Source organism: Ctenocephalides felis, unplaced genomic scaffold (assembly GCF_003426905.1).
Source record: "Ctenocephalides felis isolate EL2017-DRISC unplaced genomic scaffold, ASM342690v1 CF-g0.4_SCAFFOLD_01604, whole genome shotgun sequence".
In the NCBI taxonomy this organism is placed as follows: Eukaryota; Metazoa; Arthropoda; class Insecta; order Siphonaptera; family Pulicidae; genus Ctenocephalides; species Ctenocephalides felis.
The window spans coordinates 53,111,284-53,125,413 of NW_020537758.1; the positions used below are offsets into that span (position 1 = coordinate 53,111,284).

At 30.5% G+C, this 14,130-nt stretch overlaps 1 protein-coding gene across 1 annotated transcript; it reads left to right on the forward strand.

The window, feature by feature from the left end:
• The first annotated feature begins 10,727 nt into the window (after positions 1–10,727).
• On the forward strand, positions 10,728–13,729 carry LOC113373946 (glucose dehydrogenase [FAD, quinone]-like). Its single transcript, XM_026614210.1, has 3 exons — positions 10,728–10,941; positions 11,842–12,072; positions 12,237–13,729. The coding sequence occupies exons 1-3, from the start codon at positions 10,728–10,730 to the stop codon at positions 13,727–13,729; spliced, it is 1,938 nt and encodes a 645-aa protein (XP_026469995.1).
• Positions 13,730–14,130: the final 401 nt, after the last annotated feature.

Sequence of the window (14,130 nt, forward strand, 5' to 3'; positions counted from 1 at the left end):
AATAAATATATTTTTCACGAAAATCCTACTAATACATGAATTAACTAGTGGTGTACTTTCCGCACCGTGACGAAATTTTCGAGGAATTTTAAATGTTTCCAATTAGATTATTATAAATACTGTAACATTGTATAATATTCATAAGATATATATAAGCTGAATCTCAAAATTAAAAAAAAATATTTATTCGAAGTATATAAGTGAGCTTTAGAACTTTAGCCAGAATTAAAATTAATATCTGAATTATTTTCGATATACAAAGAAAGAATTTTTGAAAAAAAAATTGAAATATTTTTCTTTCCCAAATGTAAATGTTTTGTCAACACAAACAGCAAGTCTTTTTAATCATTTAAACTGCCAATTTTGTGCATATAGCTCTGTATCTTCTAAATGGCTGGACATGCCTTTGCCAAAACATAATCACTACTTCTCTCAATCATTACAAATTGAATGTTATTTGGATCATTCATATGGGATACTGCGTTCTCTTAAAATCTCGATTTCTATTTTCTGCACTCTTTACTCCGTATCTCCGTAACGGCTGGACCTGCCTTTGCCAAATACTAATCAGCATATCTCCTTATCAATAGGAACCGAATGTTGAATGAATCATTCAAATCGGTTCATCCGTGCGCTGGAAAACGTGAACGAAAAAATGCGGACACACAAAACACACACAAACACACATCCATTTTTTCTGAGGTATGGCAAAATGTTCAAAAACCTCTGAAACGTGAAGAAATGCAACATTTTTCATGTTTCGTTTTTCGGCCCATTCCCATAACTTACCCTACGGGAAGTTAACAATAATGCCACAAGTGACTAAAAAACACGCACACATGTAATGTAAGAACATTACGATTTGGAGAAATGATGTTGCTTCATCTTTGACACAATTTCTTCAAAATTTCATGTCTCCTAAATATGCGAGATATGCAACCCAGGAAAAGTTTTTAAAATTTTCAGCAAGAATATTTTTTTGAGAAACCATAGAGATTTCAGCTTCATTTTTAAGAGTCCATACTCAATTTAAAATATTTCCGCGAGAGCGCCACCTTACTTATGTATAATAAAGAAGGTAAGTCTCAGCTTCACCATCCTGACATAATTCACAAAATAGCCGCGTATTTAGTGCATGTCCTTTGATAAAATTTATAATCTCATCATGAGAGTTGATTATTTTCCCTTACAAAAGCTGAAAAACCATAAATATGATTCATCATAGATGGAGCTTAATCCAAAGACACCAAATTGCAATTTTCCCATTTTAATCTTTGCGCTTTGAAGTATTCGTTTACTTTATTATAAATATCTATACCACGACATCTGAACTCGAGAAAAAAACAAAACAGCAAATTCTTTTCAAAATTATCTGCACTTTATAGTAAACATATACCAGTTGTGAATTACTACTGAAATCCGTTGCCTCAAGCTGAATAGCAAAATGTTTAGTTTGTTTTAATGCAAAAACTTCACATTTTTTATTAATGCAGAGATTTTTTTCGGTAGTATGTTTTACTGAAGTTGATTTAAACCAAGCAAGATAATTAACTTGTTTTAGTGCGAAAACTACTTATTCCTTCACATTTTCTGCTAATGCAGAAATTCTTTCCGATAGTAGGTTTTACTGAAGCTGATTTAGTGCTTTGCACATATATACTTTTTACCCCCAAAAATTCCACTTTTACCCCATTTGGGGTAATTTACCCCGGTTCCCCGATCACTGATCTAGAAGCAAACGCTTTTTGATTTGATTTACAGATGCTCATGGTCACCCTAATTGCGATTAATAATTAATGGCACTCATATCGAGATAAAATGCGACAACCATAAATCATTTGAACACGACGCCATATAATAAAATTACAAATGTTCGGAACACGAGGGTTGGCATTATTACTTAAAATATCACAGATATAACTCAAAAATTATGAAGTGACAATAATGATAAAAGTCTTACACTAAATGACTAAAATGAATAAATGATATTTTGATCTTGAAGAATATTCAACAAAATTGATTAAAACATCATTGTAACCAGTGGCGTCGGAACCGTGTGGGCTGTGTGGGCTTGAGCCCACCCATGAATTTTGATGGGGGGGCTCAGCCCACCCATCAATTTCAAAAAATTATATGGGCTAATATCTCTAAAAAAAATGAGACCACTGGCTGCCTATCTAAAAAAAAAAAAAACGAGCCCACCCATCAAAAATTTGGTTCCGACGCCACGATTGTAACTATTAAAAAAACATATGTAAAACAATTATTTTAAAACTGCTGAATGATGATACATCTTGTTTTAACGTTCCTAATAACAAAGTATCATTTAATATTCATCTTGTTTTGTAATTTCATGTATTAGAAAATAATTTAAAAACTTTCTAAATATCTAAATATTTAAATTTAATAACACATTGGAACAACTTATGACCAAAATTTATTATAGTTCTGGAGATTTATTATCATTCTATATTGTGATAGAAATATATTCAACAACGATCAGAACTACGTGTTCACGTAGTTGTGTTTGTTGTTACATGCTTACATGCATAATTAAAATTAACATACATTCATTGACTGGTTGTATTTTTTTACTTTTTCGGTGGCGATATAATATCATTCTTTGAGCAGCTATAAAATCTGTCTTGCCTAAAATATTTTTCATTTTAATAACTTCAAAGAATTATAGAAGCTATGAATAATATAGAAATTATTTCAATAAACTTACGTTTAGTACACGGCACAAATGTTTTATTTATTTTATTATTTTCATTAGTAAAATATTCTTCTGAATTTTTTATTAAATCAAGATATGTACTACGAACTACGATGTAATCTTAAAATGTTTATTCATCTATGCCAATTTCCTTGTTGTTACCGGTACGCATACCATAGATAAATAAGCATAAAACTACGCATACAACGTTGATGCCGGTACGCATTCAACGAGAGATCCTATTCGACACGACGGCTATTTCATTGAGAGCGAACGACGTACAGTTCGCGCTTAACGCAATTTCCGTTGCATTCTTACAGTTTTACACTCTAGTCGCGCCTAAAGAAGTTTTACTTCAATAAAGTTGTCTTGTATGTGATGCAGCAATGCCCGCGAAATGCGATTTTTACTTGAGTTTATATTTGAGATCTCAAGTGGAAATTTGATATCGAGCTTGGCCGATGTTGTGATCGAATCCGGAACTAGTTGGTGCTAGACCTCGCTCTTACCGGTCACTCCTTGGCTGGGTATTATATTGATATGTGCATTTTGATTCACATTTTTTTAACATTTAAAATATATATACCCTTATTTAACTATAACTTAATGTTTTCGAAATGAAAACGATATAAATTATTGTAAAGATATGGATTGAAATTTATTTAATTAATTAATTTAATTACATTAATAGTACATAGGAAACATTAGCCATGGTATATGAAGGGTTATATTATAAAATTAGTTTAAAAGCAGATGCAGATGTTATTTTTGCAGTAGCCGCCTGGTTTGTGGAGAGCGATGCAGTGAGCAGAGCAGCCGATGATTCCACCAATTTGGCAAGAAAGACGAGGTTCTATAAAATAAATTAAAGTGAATACTAATTGCTTTATGTATAAAACTATTTTCAACATATTCAGAGCACATTGATCATAATATCTGTTATGAATTAACTATCGTTTAAATATTATTGTTTATACCTGGGACGGCGACTTCAGCATCAACTGGTACTTCAGCTTCAACTTGTGCTGGTTCTTCAATTGCAGCAGATTGCACATTGGCGAACAAGGCAATCAATGCCAAAGCGAAAACCAAGAAGTATTTCATTTTGATAGTTGATTTGGGAGACAACTTATTCAGTTACCGAAAATTTATTTTTTGTGTTATTACTTCAGATCAATTGATCTTATATACACAAAATGTGAGATAATTTTAGAAGATTACGCTGATACGTTATGATAAGTAAAATTTTTATCACATCTGATCAAACACAATAGTAATTACAAACTAATTAAAATTGGATATTTGTTTAGATAAGTTTGCGTTTTAATTAATTTTTGCGACTTATAGACACATATTCGCCATATGTTTAAATTTATATATTTGCTATTTCCTGCGGGAAATTATCGATAAAATTAATCACTCACGTGTTTTTAATTAAGACCTAATATTTGAATATTTTATTTGAATAAATTGCGCTGATCTTTATGAGGCAACTTATTGTACATATAGGATAGAGTGACGCTTAAAGTTCTGCGGTCTAAGGATTAAGACCATTATTTCACAAACAAAACGATCGCATTTTTTAAAGATGATATTTTCAGGGGTTGAGGGCAAAAGATATGTAATAAGCCATAGTCTCAAATTGGCCACATTATCAATTTTTTTAACGAAAAATATTTGTAAATAAATAATTAATTTTACGGTATATTGTTATTTTTAAGTTTTTTATATAAGCTTTATAAAATCATACATTTGGTTTGTGAATTAAACACCAACTGAACCAAAGGTGTAAATAATATAAAAATAGTAATTAAAAAGTAAAATACGTAAAAACTGACATTTGTACAAGACATAAATGAAATTATTAGTTATTCCAACTGACGAAGGTTATATACAGTTCGAATTTTGTAAAAAATGTGTGGATCAAACAGAAGTTGTAGTGACCTTATTTGTAATAATTATATTTAAAAAAATAACAATGAGATTAGTTGTCATAAGTAAAACAGAATTTTTTTAATGTGTAATATGTTCAACAATTATATATTTATATTGTAATTTTTAATTTTGTTAGTCATTAATAACTAATTTCATAATGGAGATATTATTCCGTAAAATCCTTTTAAAATTATAAATATAACGTGGTGCCTTTTTGTCAACTGGTTGTTCCTTTTTATTTCTACTCTGGGATGAAAATGATGGGATGAAAAGTACAAAATGACAAATTTTAGAAAAATGAAAAAAAAAACATATTTCTGCAGGAATTATCTAGTTCTATGGGAAATTTTTATTGAACATAGTTCGATAGTTGTTTGTTTGATATATGTTATGTATTGCGACGTAGTTGGTTTGACTTTCTCAAAATAATAACCGAAATTAATATTTGGACTATTGTGCTAAAGTATCTAGATATGTGGGTCAAGTTTTTAGATGTGGTGTTGGTAAAGAATGGAAAAAGGGATTGTGAAATAAAACTAGTGGTGTATGGCATCGTGCCATACGGGCAAATTGCTGAAACTTCCCTTTTAAAATATTTTGGGAATTTTGGAAATTTTAAAATTTTTTTTCAAAGCAATCGCACTGCTTTAGCAGTATAGAGACAAAATATCGAAGCGCGTAAGCGCCAATGCCACGGAACGCATAGAAATGTAAACAAAATTGATACACATTACGTATTTTTTTTACTTTTTTTAACAGATCTCCGAAACCGCCATACCTGCCTTTTGAAAAATTTATTCAGTTTTTCACCTTGCCAATATAAGTAAAATGTTTTTTGAATTATAAAAATCGAACGTTCCGCTCTCTTAAAAACCGAGTAACCGTTTTTGGTACTTTTTGTCCCGTGAACGGCTAGACCTGCTTTAGCCAAAAACTAATCAGCACGCCTTCTTACCAATACGAACCGAATGTTCTTTGAAATACTCAAATTAGTTGATCCGTGTATCCGAAATTGTCGACGAAAATTTGTATCCGCATACACACACACATACATCCATTTTTTCTTATGTATGTCACAATTTTCAGAAACCATTGAAACGTAAAGATAATAACCGAAATTAATATTTTGACTTTCGTGCTAAAGTATCTAGATATAGCTTGTGGGTCAAGTTTTTAGATGTGGTGTTGGTAAAGAATGGAAAAAGGGATGGTGTGAATTAAAACTAGTGGTGTATGGCATCGTGCCATACGGGCAAATTGCTGAAACTTTCCTTTTAAAATATTTTGGGAATCTTGGAAATTTAAATTTTTTTTTCAAAGCAATCGCACTGCCATAGCAGTATAGAGACAAAATATCGAAGCGCGTAAGCGCCGATGCCACGGAACGCATTTAAATGTAAACAAAATTGATACACATTACGTATTTTTTTTACCTGCTATACCTGCCTTTCGAAAAATTTAATCAGTTTTTCACCTTGCCAATATAAGTAAAGAATTATAAAAATCGAACGTTCCGCTCTCTTAAAAACCGAGTTACCGTTTTTGGCACTTTTTGTCGCGTATCTTCGGAACGGCTAGACCTGCCTTTGCCAAAAACTAATCAGCACGCCTTCTTATCAATACGAACCGAATGTTCTTTGAAATACTCAAATTATTTGATCCGTGTACCCGAAATTGTCGACGAAAATTTGTATCCGTATACACACACTCATACATCCATTTTTTCTTATGTATGTCACAATGTTCAGAAACCATTGAAACGTAAAGATATATAAAAATTGTCATCTTCGGTTTTTTTTGCGATTACTATAACTTACCTTAAGGGAAGTTAATAAAGCTAGTTCGAACCATATTAAAAATAGACAGTTAAAATAGAAGTACTACGATGAATAATGTCATTGAACACCTTTAGCGAATGAAGAAAATACATGAAGCTTATAAATGCAAAAAGAGGTGCTCTTTTATACTGATCTGCCTTCGGACAGAACGTCAATAATTATAGCACAAACTTTGGCAGTTTTCAACCGAACAACTTACCATAATAGTTATCAGAACTTTCGAAAAGTATTTATTTAATAAGCTAAATATATTTACATCGGTAATACAATCGCAAAAAACTTGGCAAAACTGTAGGTGCGGTGTAGCGCATAGAAAATAACAAGCAAAGTAATCATACGGAATACCTATTTAAGGAGCCCGAGTGTACGCAATAAGCAGAATGCATCGTATTTATGCAACTGCACAGGAACTTCAATTACAGGAGTACCAAAGTACACTTTAAAGTAAAGTTGTATCATTAATAACCAAACATTTTGCAAAGAGTAATATATGCATCCTTCGCAGTAGCATAGCACACAGTCGAAAACTTTACCCCGATGAACAGTATACATTGTAATTGGGTTATAAATGAGCGGGTTTAATATGAATAACATGATTTCGCAAATGTCTGCTCTGGCTAAGATTGTCACTGTAAACGTAATGAAGATAAAATAAACATAAAAGTTACTAAGGTAATAATTTTCTTTGTTCGCAGGAACGCTAAGATTTACAGGGAGAGATGTTGCGTGGTTGTTGTTTTCTCTTACAAACGCCTGTTGCCGACCAGCTTGTTAATCACTTTTTACATTATTAATCCCAGTTAATAAACAATTAACAGTGATTGATGAATATACTCGTCATTTAGATATGGCGGAATTTTGTGTTTTGACGAGTATATTCTTCACGCATATAAAATAACAAATAAGTGATGATTTGCTATTAGGATTAGATTTAGCTATTTAAATTTGATTTCCACCAAAAACTAATCAACGCTATTTCCAAATGATATCTTGTACACAAACTTATAAGTACATGTAACTGTATTAATATAGTTTAATTAATTTATTCATAATTTATAATCTAACTCTTGTAGCTGTGGACTGCATTAAACAACTATTTGTTTGTATATTATGTATTTGTTGCAGTTCTTATTACAATCACTGATTTGTCAGTAAGTTATATAGGAAGAATATATATATATATATATATATATATATATATATATATATATTATTATTATCAAACATATTGTTTCGTTTAGTTCCATTAAAACACTCCTCTACCCCCTCTACCAGGTAGCAACCATTCCGTGTAAAGCTCAATGCCATGAAGATTGTCACCTTCGTGGCCAATATAATAAAACGAAAATACGTTCGAGAACATTATAGTTATTCTTGTTAGGAAAATGTATTTTATTTAACCCTTTCCACGCGTACATAGCAATGGTACAACGTATTTTTTGGTTCGAAAGGGTTAATATATCTATATTGCTTGTAACGCTGAATACATATATCTATATATCTTGTATAGTAAGAGTATGGAAGCTAGGGACTATTTGTAACAGGGATAACTAGTAACATGCCTCTTTCAATAGGATTCTAAACAATATTAAAATATTTATTTATCTCCATTGGACATGTGAACCGTCATGTAAAATATGGTTATAGCTATTGTCCCGCAGGCTGACGCAATAAACAGAACGGTGCAGGTCTGTCATTTTTGAGATGTTATATAAAATTCTGCTGTCATAAAATTTCTATCTGCGTTAATATTATCCACTAATTTCAAATTTTATACATCTTAATTTGCTTGAAATTTATCAATCTTTGCTAATGTGTAACATCTTTTGTGATTGCTAAAATTTACGAATAGTAAATTTTAGCGATCACAAAATTTTAGTTGATAAATGTAAAAAAATCACACCTGTGGTTAGTTGAAATAAATCTTTGGAGCTAGTTGTAACATAAAATTTTTTAATGCGGATTCAAATGAAGAAGATTTAATGGTATTAATGGTTTGTAAGATGTTGGCACATGTAAATTGTGACAAAGGAGACAATACTATATATTTTGTGATTATGATATTAATTATATTTCACTTTGATTTATGATAAAAATTCATATTACAGGAGACAATATACTTTATTTGTATTAATAAATTATAGTTTCACGCAGAAACAAGTCAATTTTATTAAAAATGAGTAAAGAATAAATTATCAGAGGCATTATGGTCGTTTTCTTGTCGTTATTATTTGCTCCGATAGATTTTACAACTGGCCCCAACCACGAGGTAAGTTGTAACACCGTACTTTTTCTAGAAATTGATTAATTGTGAAATAATGAAGAACATTTGTGGATATATTTCTACTTCGGTAGAGAATTAGTTACAGCAAATGACAATCTTTATTTCGTAGAGATTTATTCGGTGGATTTCAAGATATATTAATTAAAAAAAACTGTTGTAACAGCCGCTAGTTCCCATACTAATTTTAAACATTAATTAATATTCATAAACTACTTTTCATAGACCTATAATGTTTTATAATGTGTATATTATTTCACAGCAAGATTTTGAATTCTCACTTATATATTTATAATATTTAATTGAATTTATTTTTGGTTTTGTTTTAATACGTATGTGACATATGTTTTTTTTATTAACTTTCCGAAGGAGAAATTTCGATTTTCGCACAAGAATCCGATTTGCTAATGACTAGTTTCCAGTCATTCTGAAGAGACCAAATTTTGAAAAAAGTTAAAATTATGAAACTGGATTTTTTTGCAAAAACAATCTTTAGTAACTGCAGTGAAAGGACTATTATAATAGCTGGCTACACTATATTTTAAATGAAAAGAAAAAGTGAACAAATTACATAAATAAAAATTACTTATGGAATTTGAAAATTGTGCATCTTAAATAAAATTACGTATATGCGGAAATACTTATATGGGTTATTAAATATAAATGATTACATATAAAAACATAGATATGCATAAATGCATATGTATATATTTATATATTGCCGGACGTGTAATTAGAATCTGCATTTCCTATTTGATAGCTCTACAAAAATTATATAGTCTTTGCTATTTATTTATATTTATATATTTAAAAATAAAGTTAAAATTATGAAACTGGATTTTTTTGCAAAAACAATCTTTAGTAACTGCAGTGAAAGGACTATTATAATAGCTGGCTACACTATATTTTAAATGAAAAGAAAAAGTGAACAAATTACATAAATAAAAATTACTTATGGAATTTGAAAATTGTGCATCTTAAATAAAATTACGTATATGCGGAAATACTTATATGGGTTATTAAATATAAATGATTACATATAAAAACATAGATATGCATAAATGCATATGTATATATTTATATATTGCCGGACGTGTAATTAGAATCTGCATTTCCTATTTGATAGCTCTACAAAAATTATATAGTCTTTGCTATTTATTTATATTTATATATTTTAAAAATTAAATATATATATACAACCATTTCAAAATCGTTGGTGAAATTCCAAATACTTTACATTAAAATAAATATTACTGCTTGTTCTTAAATATTTTCATACACAATATTTAATTTATGAGCAACTCATTGTTGACCAAAAATACATAGAGTGAAAAATGAATATATAAAATCAGTCTTCTTCATTCAGTGTGCAAAATATTTTATAAGAGCAAACATCAGTTGTTAAGATATGTTATAAAAAAGTGTAAATTATTTGGTATCATAAATAATGAATTAAAACAATCAAAATGAAAGGATTTAAGACTTGTTTCTATACAGGTTTTAATAATTTATTTGGATGTGATAAAATGAATTTGAAAGCTATTCAATGAAAACGAATTCCAAAAACGTGCAGTGTGACACTCTAAAAAGTATTCATGTAAAATGCAAATATGCATAATTAGCTGCTCGCCTAAATATTTAACAATAGGCGTTGCCCAAATTTGTATTCTGTGTTGTGTTCATATTTTTCTTGTTAGTAAGCATACAATTAATTAATCAGTCGTTATTTATAAATTTTAAGCCGTTGTTCGCATACCTGTAAATAAAGAATAAAAACACCTAACTCATTATTTGCAAAGAAATGTTTTTCGACGTCAATAAAGTGCATTAACACATCAGCAGCGTTGCACAAGTGTTTTAGATTTACAAGTGCAAATGTTTACAACCGATGTTAACATTTGGTGATTTTGGTTTACAATTGCAAATGATTATACCGAAAGTTAACATTGTCTAAAAAATGACAGTTTGGAAATCTTTAGTGTTTTTGTTAATTGTGAAAAAATCTTGTTGTTTCTTAGAACCTTTAGTGCAAGATGTTGCTGTCGACACATTTTCGGCAGCTCAGGATATTGAACAACGTCCTGTTGGTGGTGTTTCCTTAAACGACCCATTTCAGTTGATTAAGGAAACTCTTGTTACTCAAGCTCTCAATTTGGTGCAAGAAGATTATGGTATTTGATACGAATTTATTTAAGAAAATTAATAAACTAAGTTTAAGTGGAATATTTAATTCACCGAAGCAAAAATTTAAGTCTTCTTTCTTTAAGCCAGAAAATTTGATTCTCTAGTTGTAGGTTTTCGCCAAGTTTAAAATCATTCTGAATCGAATGACATCAAGTTTGGAAGTATGTGTGCATAAGTAAGCCGTTTTTCACCTTTTGTCGACATTTTCTCGAAAACCGGCTACACTGATTTCAAACATGCAAAAGTCATTTGGAGTAACTTGATAAGAACTCGCGATTATCTATTTTGCGCTACGATGGGTCAAGCAGTTTCTTTATGATCAGCAGAAATGTGCAAAATTATTCGTCCACGTCGTTTTTGGCAAAGATCCTTAATGGATTTTAAAAATTCAAAAACTAAAGATTTTGGGAAATTTGTTGATGAGTTTTATGGCAAGTTTCTTCGTAATTAATTGTTGAATTATTTTTTCAACGGATTTTATAAAACTTTTTTTGATGTTAGAGATTATGGTCTACTCTAAACAAGAATATTATGGGCCTACAAAAAGTGGTTACTTGTAGTTTCAAAAATAAATTAAAGTTTGGATTAATCGGCCGCGCTTTTAGAAAATATTCCGTGCATATATTATACTAGGATCTGTGTAGGTATTGTTTTGCAACGTATAATATTTAAACTATTCATTTTACAGCAACTCGGTATACTTATGAATTCCCCATAAATTAATCTATTAATTTCTTATTTCCACGATGGGGAAATGAGTGCAACTTGCCTTCAGGCAAAATTTTACTTACACCTAGTTTAATTATATTTTTTTTGTTAGTCAAGTTTATGCAATTTATCAATAATTTGCATTTTATTTTCACAAATCTAAGTATTATTTTTTATAGATTTGCATAGAAATCCCGATGAGGTATATGATTTTATAATTGTTGGCGCTGGTTCATCGGGTTCCGTCCTAGCAAGACGTTTATCTGAAATTTCAAGTTGGAAGATCTTAGTTATAGAAGCTGGTAAAGGAGAAATGTTATTAACTGAAGTTCCAGTATTAGCGGCTTATTTTCAAAAATCTCGTTATGATTGGGGACATAAAATGGAACCACAAGAAGGAGTTTGTTTAGGTAATCAATTAAAACTGTTACCGCAAATCATAACAATTACTTGAGTTTTCTCCTAAATCATGAAAACAGTAACACACAAATTCATTTTAACACAACAAGAAGTTACATAAAATAATGCAAATGTTTGAAATTTGAATTTAGATATAAATTGTATATAATTATAGGAATGGAAAATGAGCAATGTTATTGGCCACGAGGTAAAGCTGTAGGTGGAACTACTGTTCTCAACTATATGATTTTAAATCGAGGAAATCGAATAGACTACGATAGACTAGCTGCTGCAGGAAATCCTGGCTGGTCATACGAAGACGTGCTTCCATACTTTAAAAAATCTGAAACCGCAAAAATTGCTTATCGTGAAGATTATTACCATGGTTTTGATGGACCGTTAAGTGTCGAAGATGTTCCATATCGTACTCCAATCGTCCATAAATTTTTGGAAGGTGCTTTGGAACTTGGACACGATATTATTGATTATCATGGTAAAACTCAGTTTGGCTTTGGTTATGTACAAGCAACAATTAGAAATGGACGCAGATGTAGTACTGCTAAAGCTTTTTTGCACGATGTTAAGCGTCGTCCTAATTTACATATATTAACAAATACCAAAGCAACCAAAATTATTATAGATCCAGATTCCTTAGAGGCGATTGGTGTTGAATTTTTTAGAAATGGCAAAAATTTGAAAGCTTATGCTAGAAGAGAAGTTATTATATCAGCTGGAACGTATCATTCGCCTCAATTGTTAATGCTATCTGGCATTGGACCAAAAGAACATTTGGAAGAAATGGAAATTGAAGTTGTGAAGGATCTTCCTGTTGGACAAATAATGTATGATCATATTTGTTATCCCGGTTTATCTTTTACTGTTAATACAACACATTCAAGTCTAATTGTAAAACAAGCGGTACAACCTCAAAATGTTATATCCTGGCTAGGTGGTAAAGGCCAATTGACGATGATAGGTGGCGTTGAGGCCTTAGGATTTATTAAAACTAATAAAAGCCAAGAAACCGAAGATTATGCAGATATTGAGTTAATTTTTATTGGAGGCACAATGGCTTCAGACTACGGCACTGGAGTTAGTAGAGGAATGAGCGTAAAACAAGAAATATATGATGCTGTTTTTAAACCTATCGAAAACATTGATGCATGGACAGCATTTCCAATGCTTGTGCATCCAAATTCTAAAGGATACATGAAACTTCGAGATAAAGATCCTATGTCGTATCCATTATTGTATGGTAACTACTTCACAGATCCCAATAACCAAGACATTGATACCTTAGTTGAAGGTATTAAATATGTAATCAAGATCTCTAATACTGAAGCAATGCAAAGCATTGGCTCCAAAATAAACGAAAGGCCTTTACCGGGCTGTAGAAACATACCATTTGGTAGTGATGATTATTGGCGGTGTTGCGTCAGGCAATTGACAGCCACTTTGCATCATCAAGTTGCAACTTGCAAAATGGGACCTGCCAATGACCCCGAGGCTATAGTTGATAATAGGTTGCGTGTATATGGAATACGCAAACTGAGAGTGGCAGACAGCAGTATTCTTCCTAAGGAACCAACTGCTCATTCAAATGGACCAGCAATTATGATTGGAGAAAAAGCTTCAGATATGATAAAAGAAGATTGGCTAGAAACATAAATAGCGAGATGAGTTATATACAATAATAATAACAAAAATATTCTAACTTAAATTTGGTTGCTTATACAAATAAAATTACATATGTCATTTTTAAAAAATGTCAAAAGATTTAGAACGTGTTAAATATCTGTGATTTTTTTTATAAATTTGAATTTGCTATATTAAACATAAATGTTTTTTTTAATTATTTGTGAATACTTTGTTATTGTTATGGTTATTATTGTTACTCACTAGTATTACTTTAATATTATTGTTATTTTTTATTTTTTTCTTATGATTTGTTTATGTCACTTAATGTTTTTTCAAAGTTGTATCAAAAATTCTAATTTAAAAATTTCTAAGTGCATATCCATCCATAAATTAGTGAAGTATTAGGGAAATTTGGAGAATGGAAAACCACT

Excerpts from the sequence above, each read along its gene's own strand:
- LOC113373946 (XM_026614210.1), top strand. The coding sequence starts at position 10,728 with ATGACAGTTTGGAAATCTTTAGTGTTTTTGTTAATTGTGAAAAAATCT. Across the intron at positions 10,942-11,841 it reads TTTGGTGCAAGAAGATTATG|ATTTGCATAGAAATCCCGAT; the intron begins GTATTTGATACG and ends TATTTTTTATAG. Across the intron at positions 12,073-12,236 it reads ACAAGAAGGAGTTTGTTTAG|GAATGGAAAATGAGCAATGT; the intron begins GTAATCAATTAA and ends ATATAATTATAG.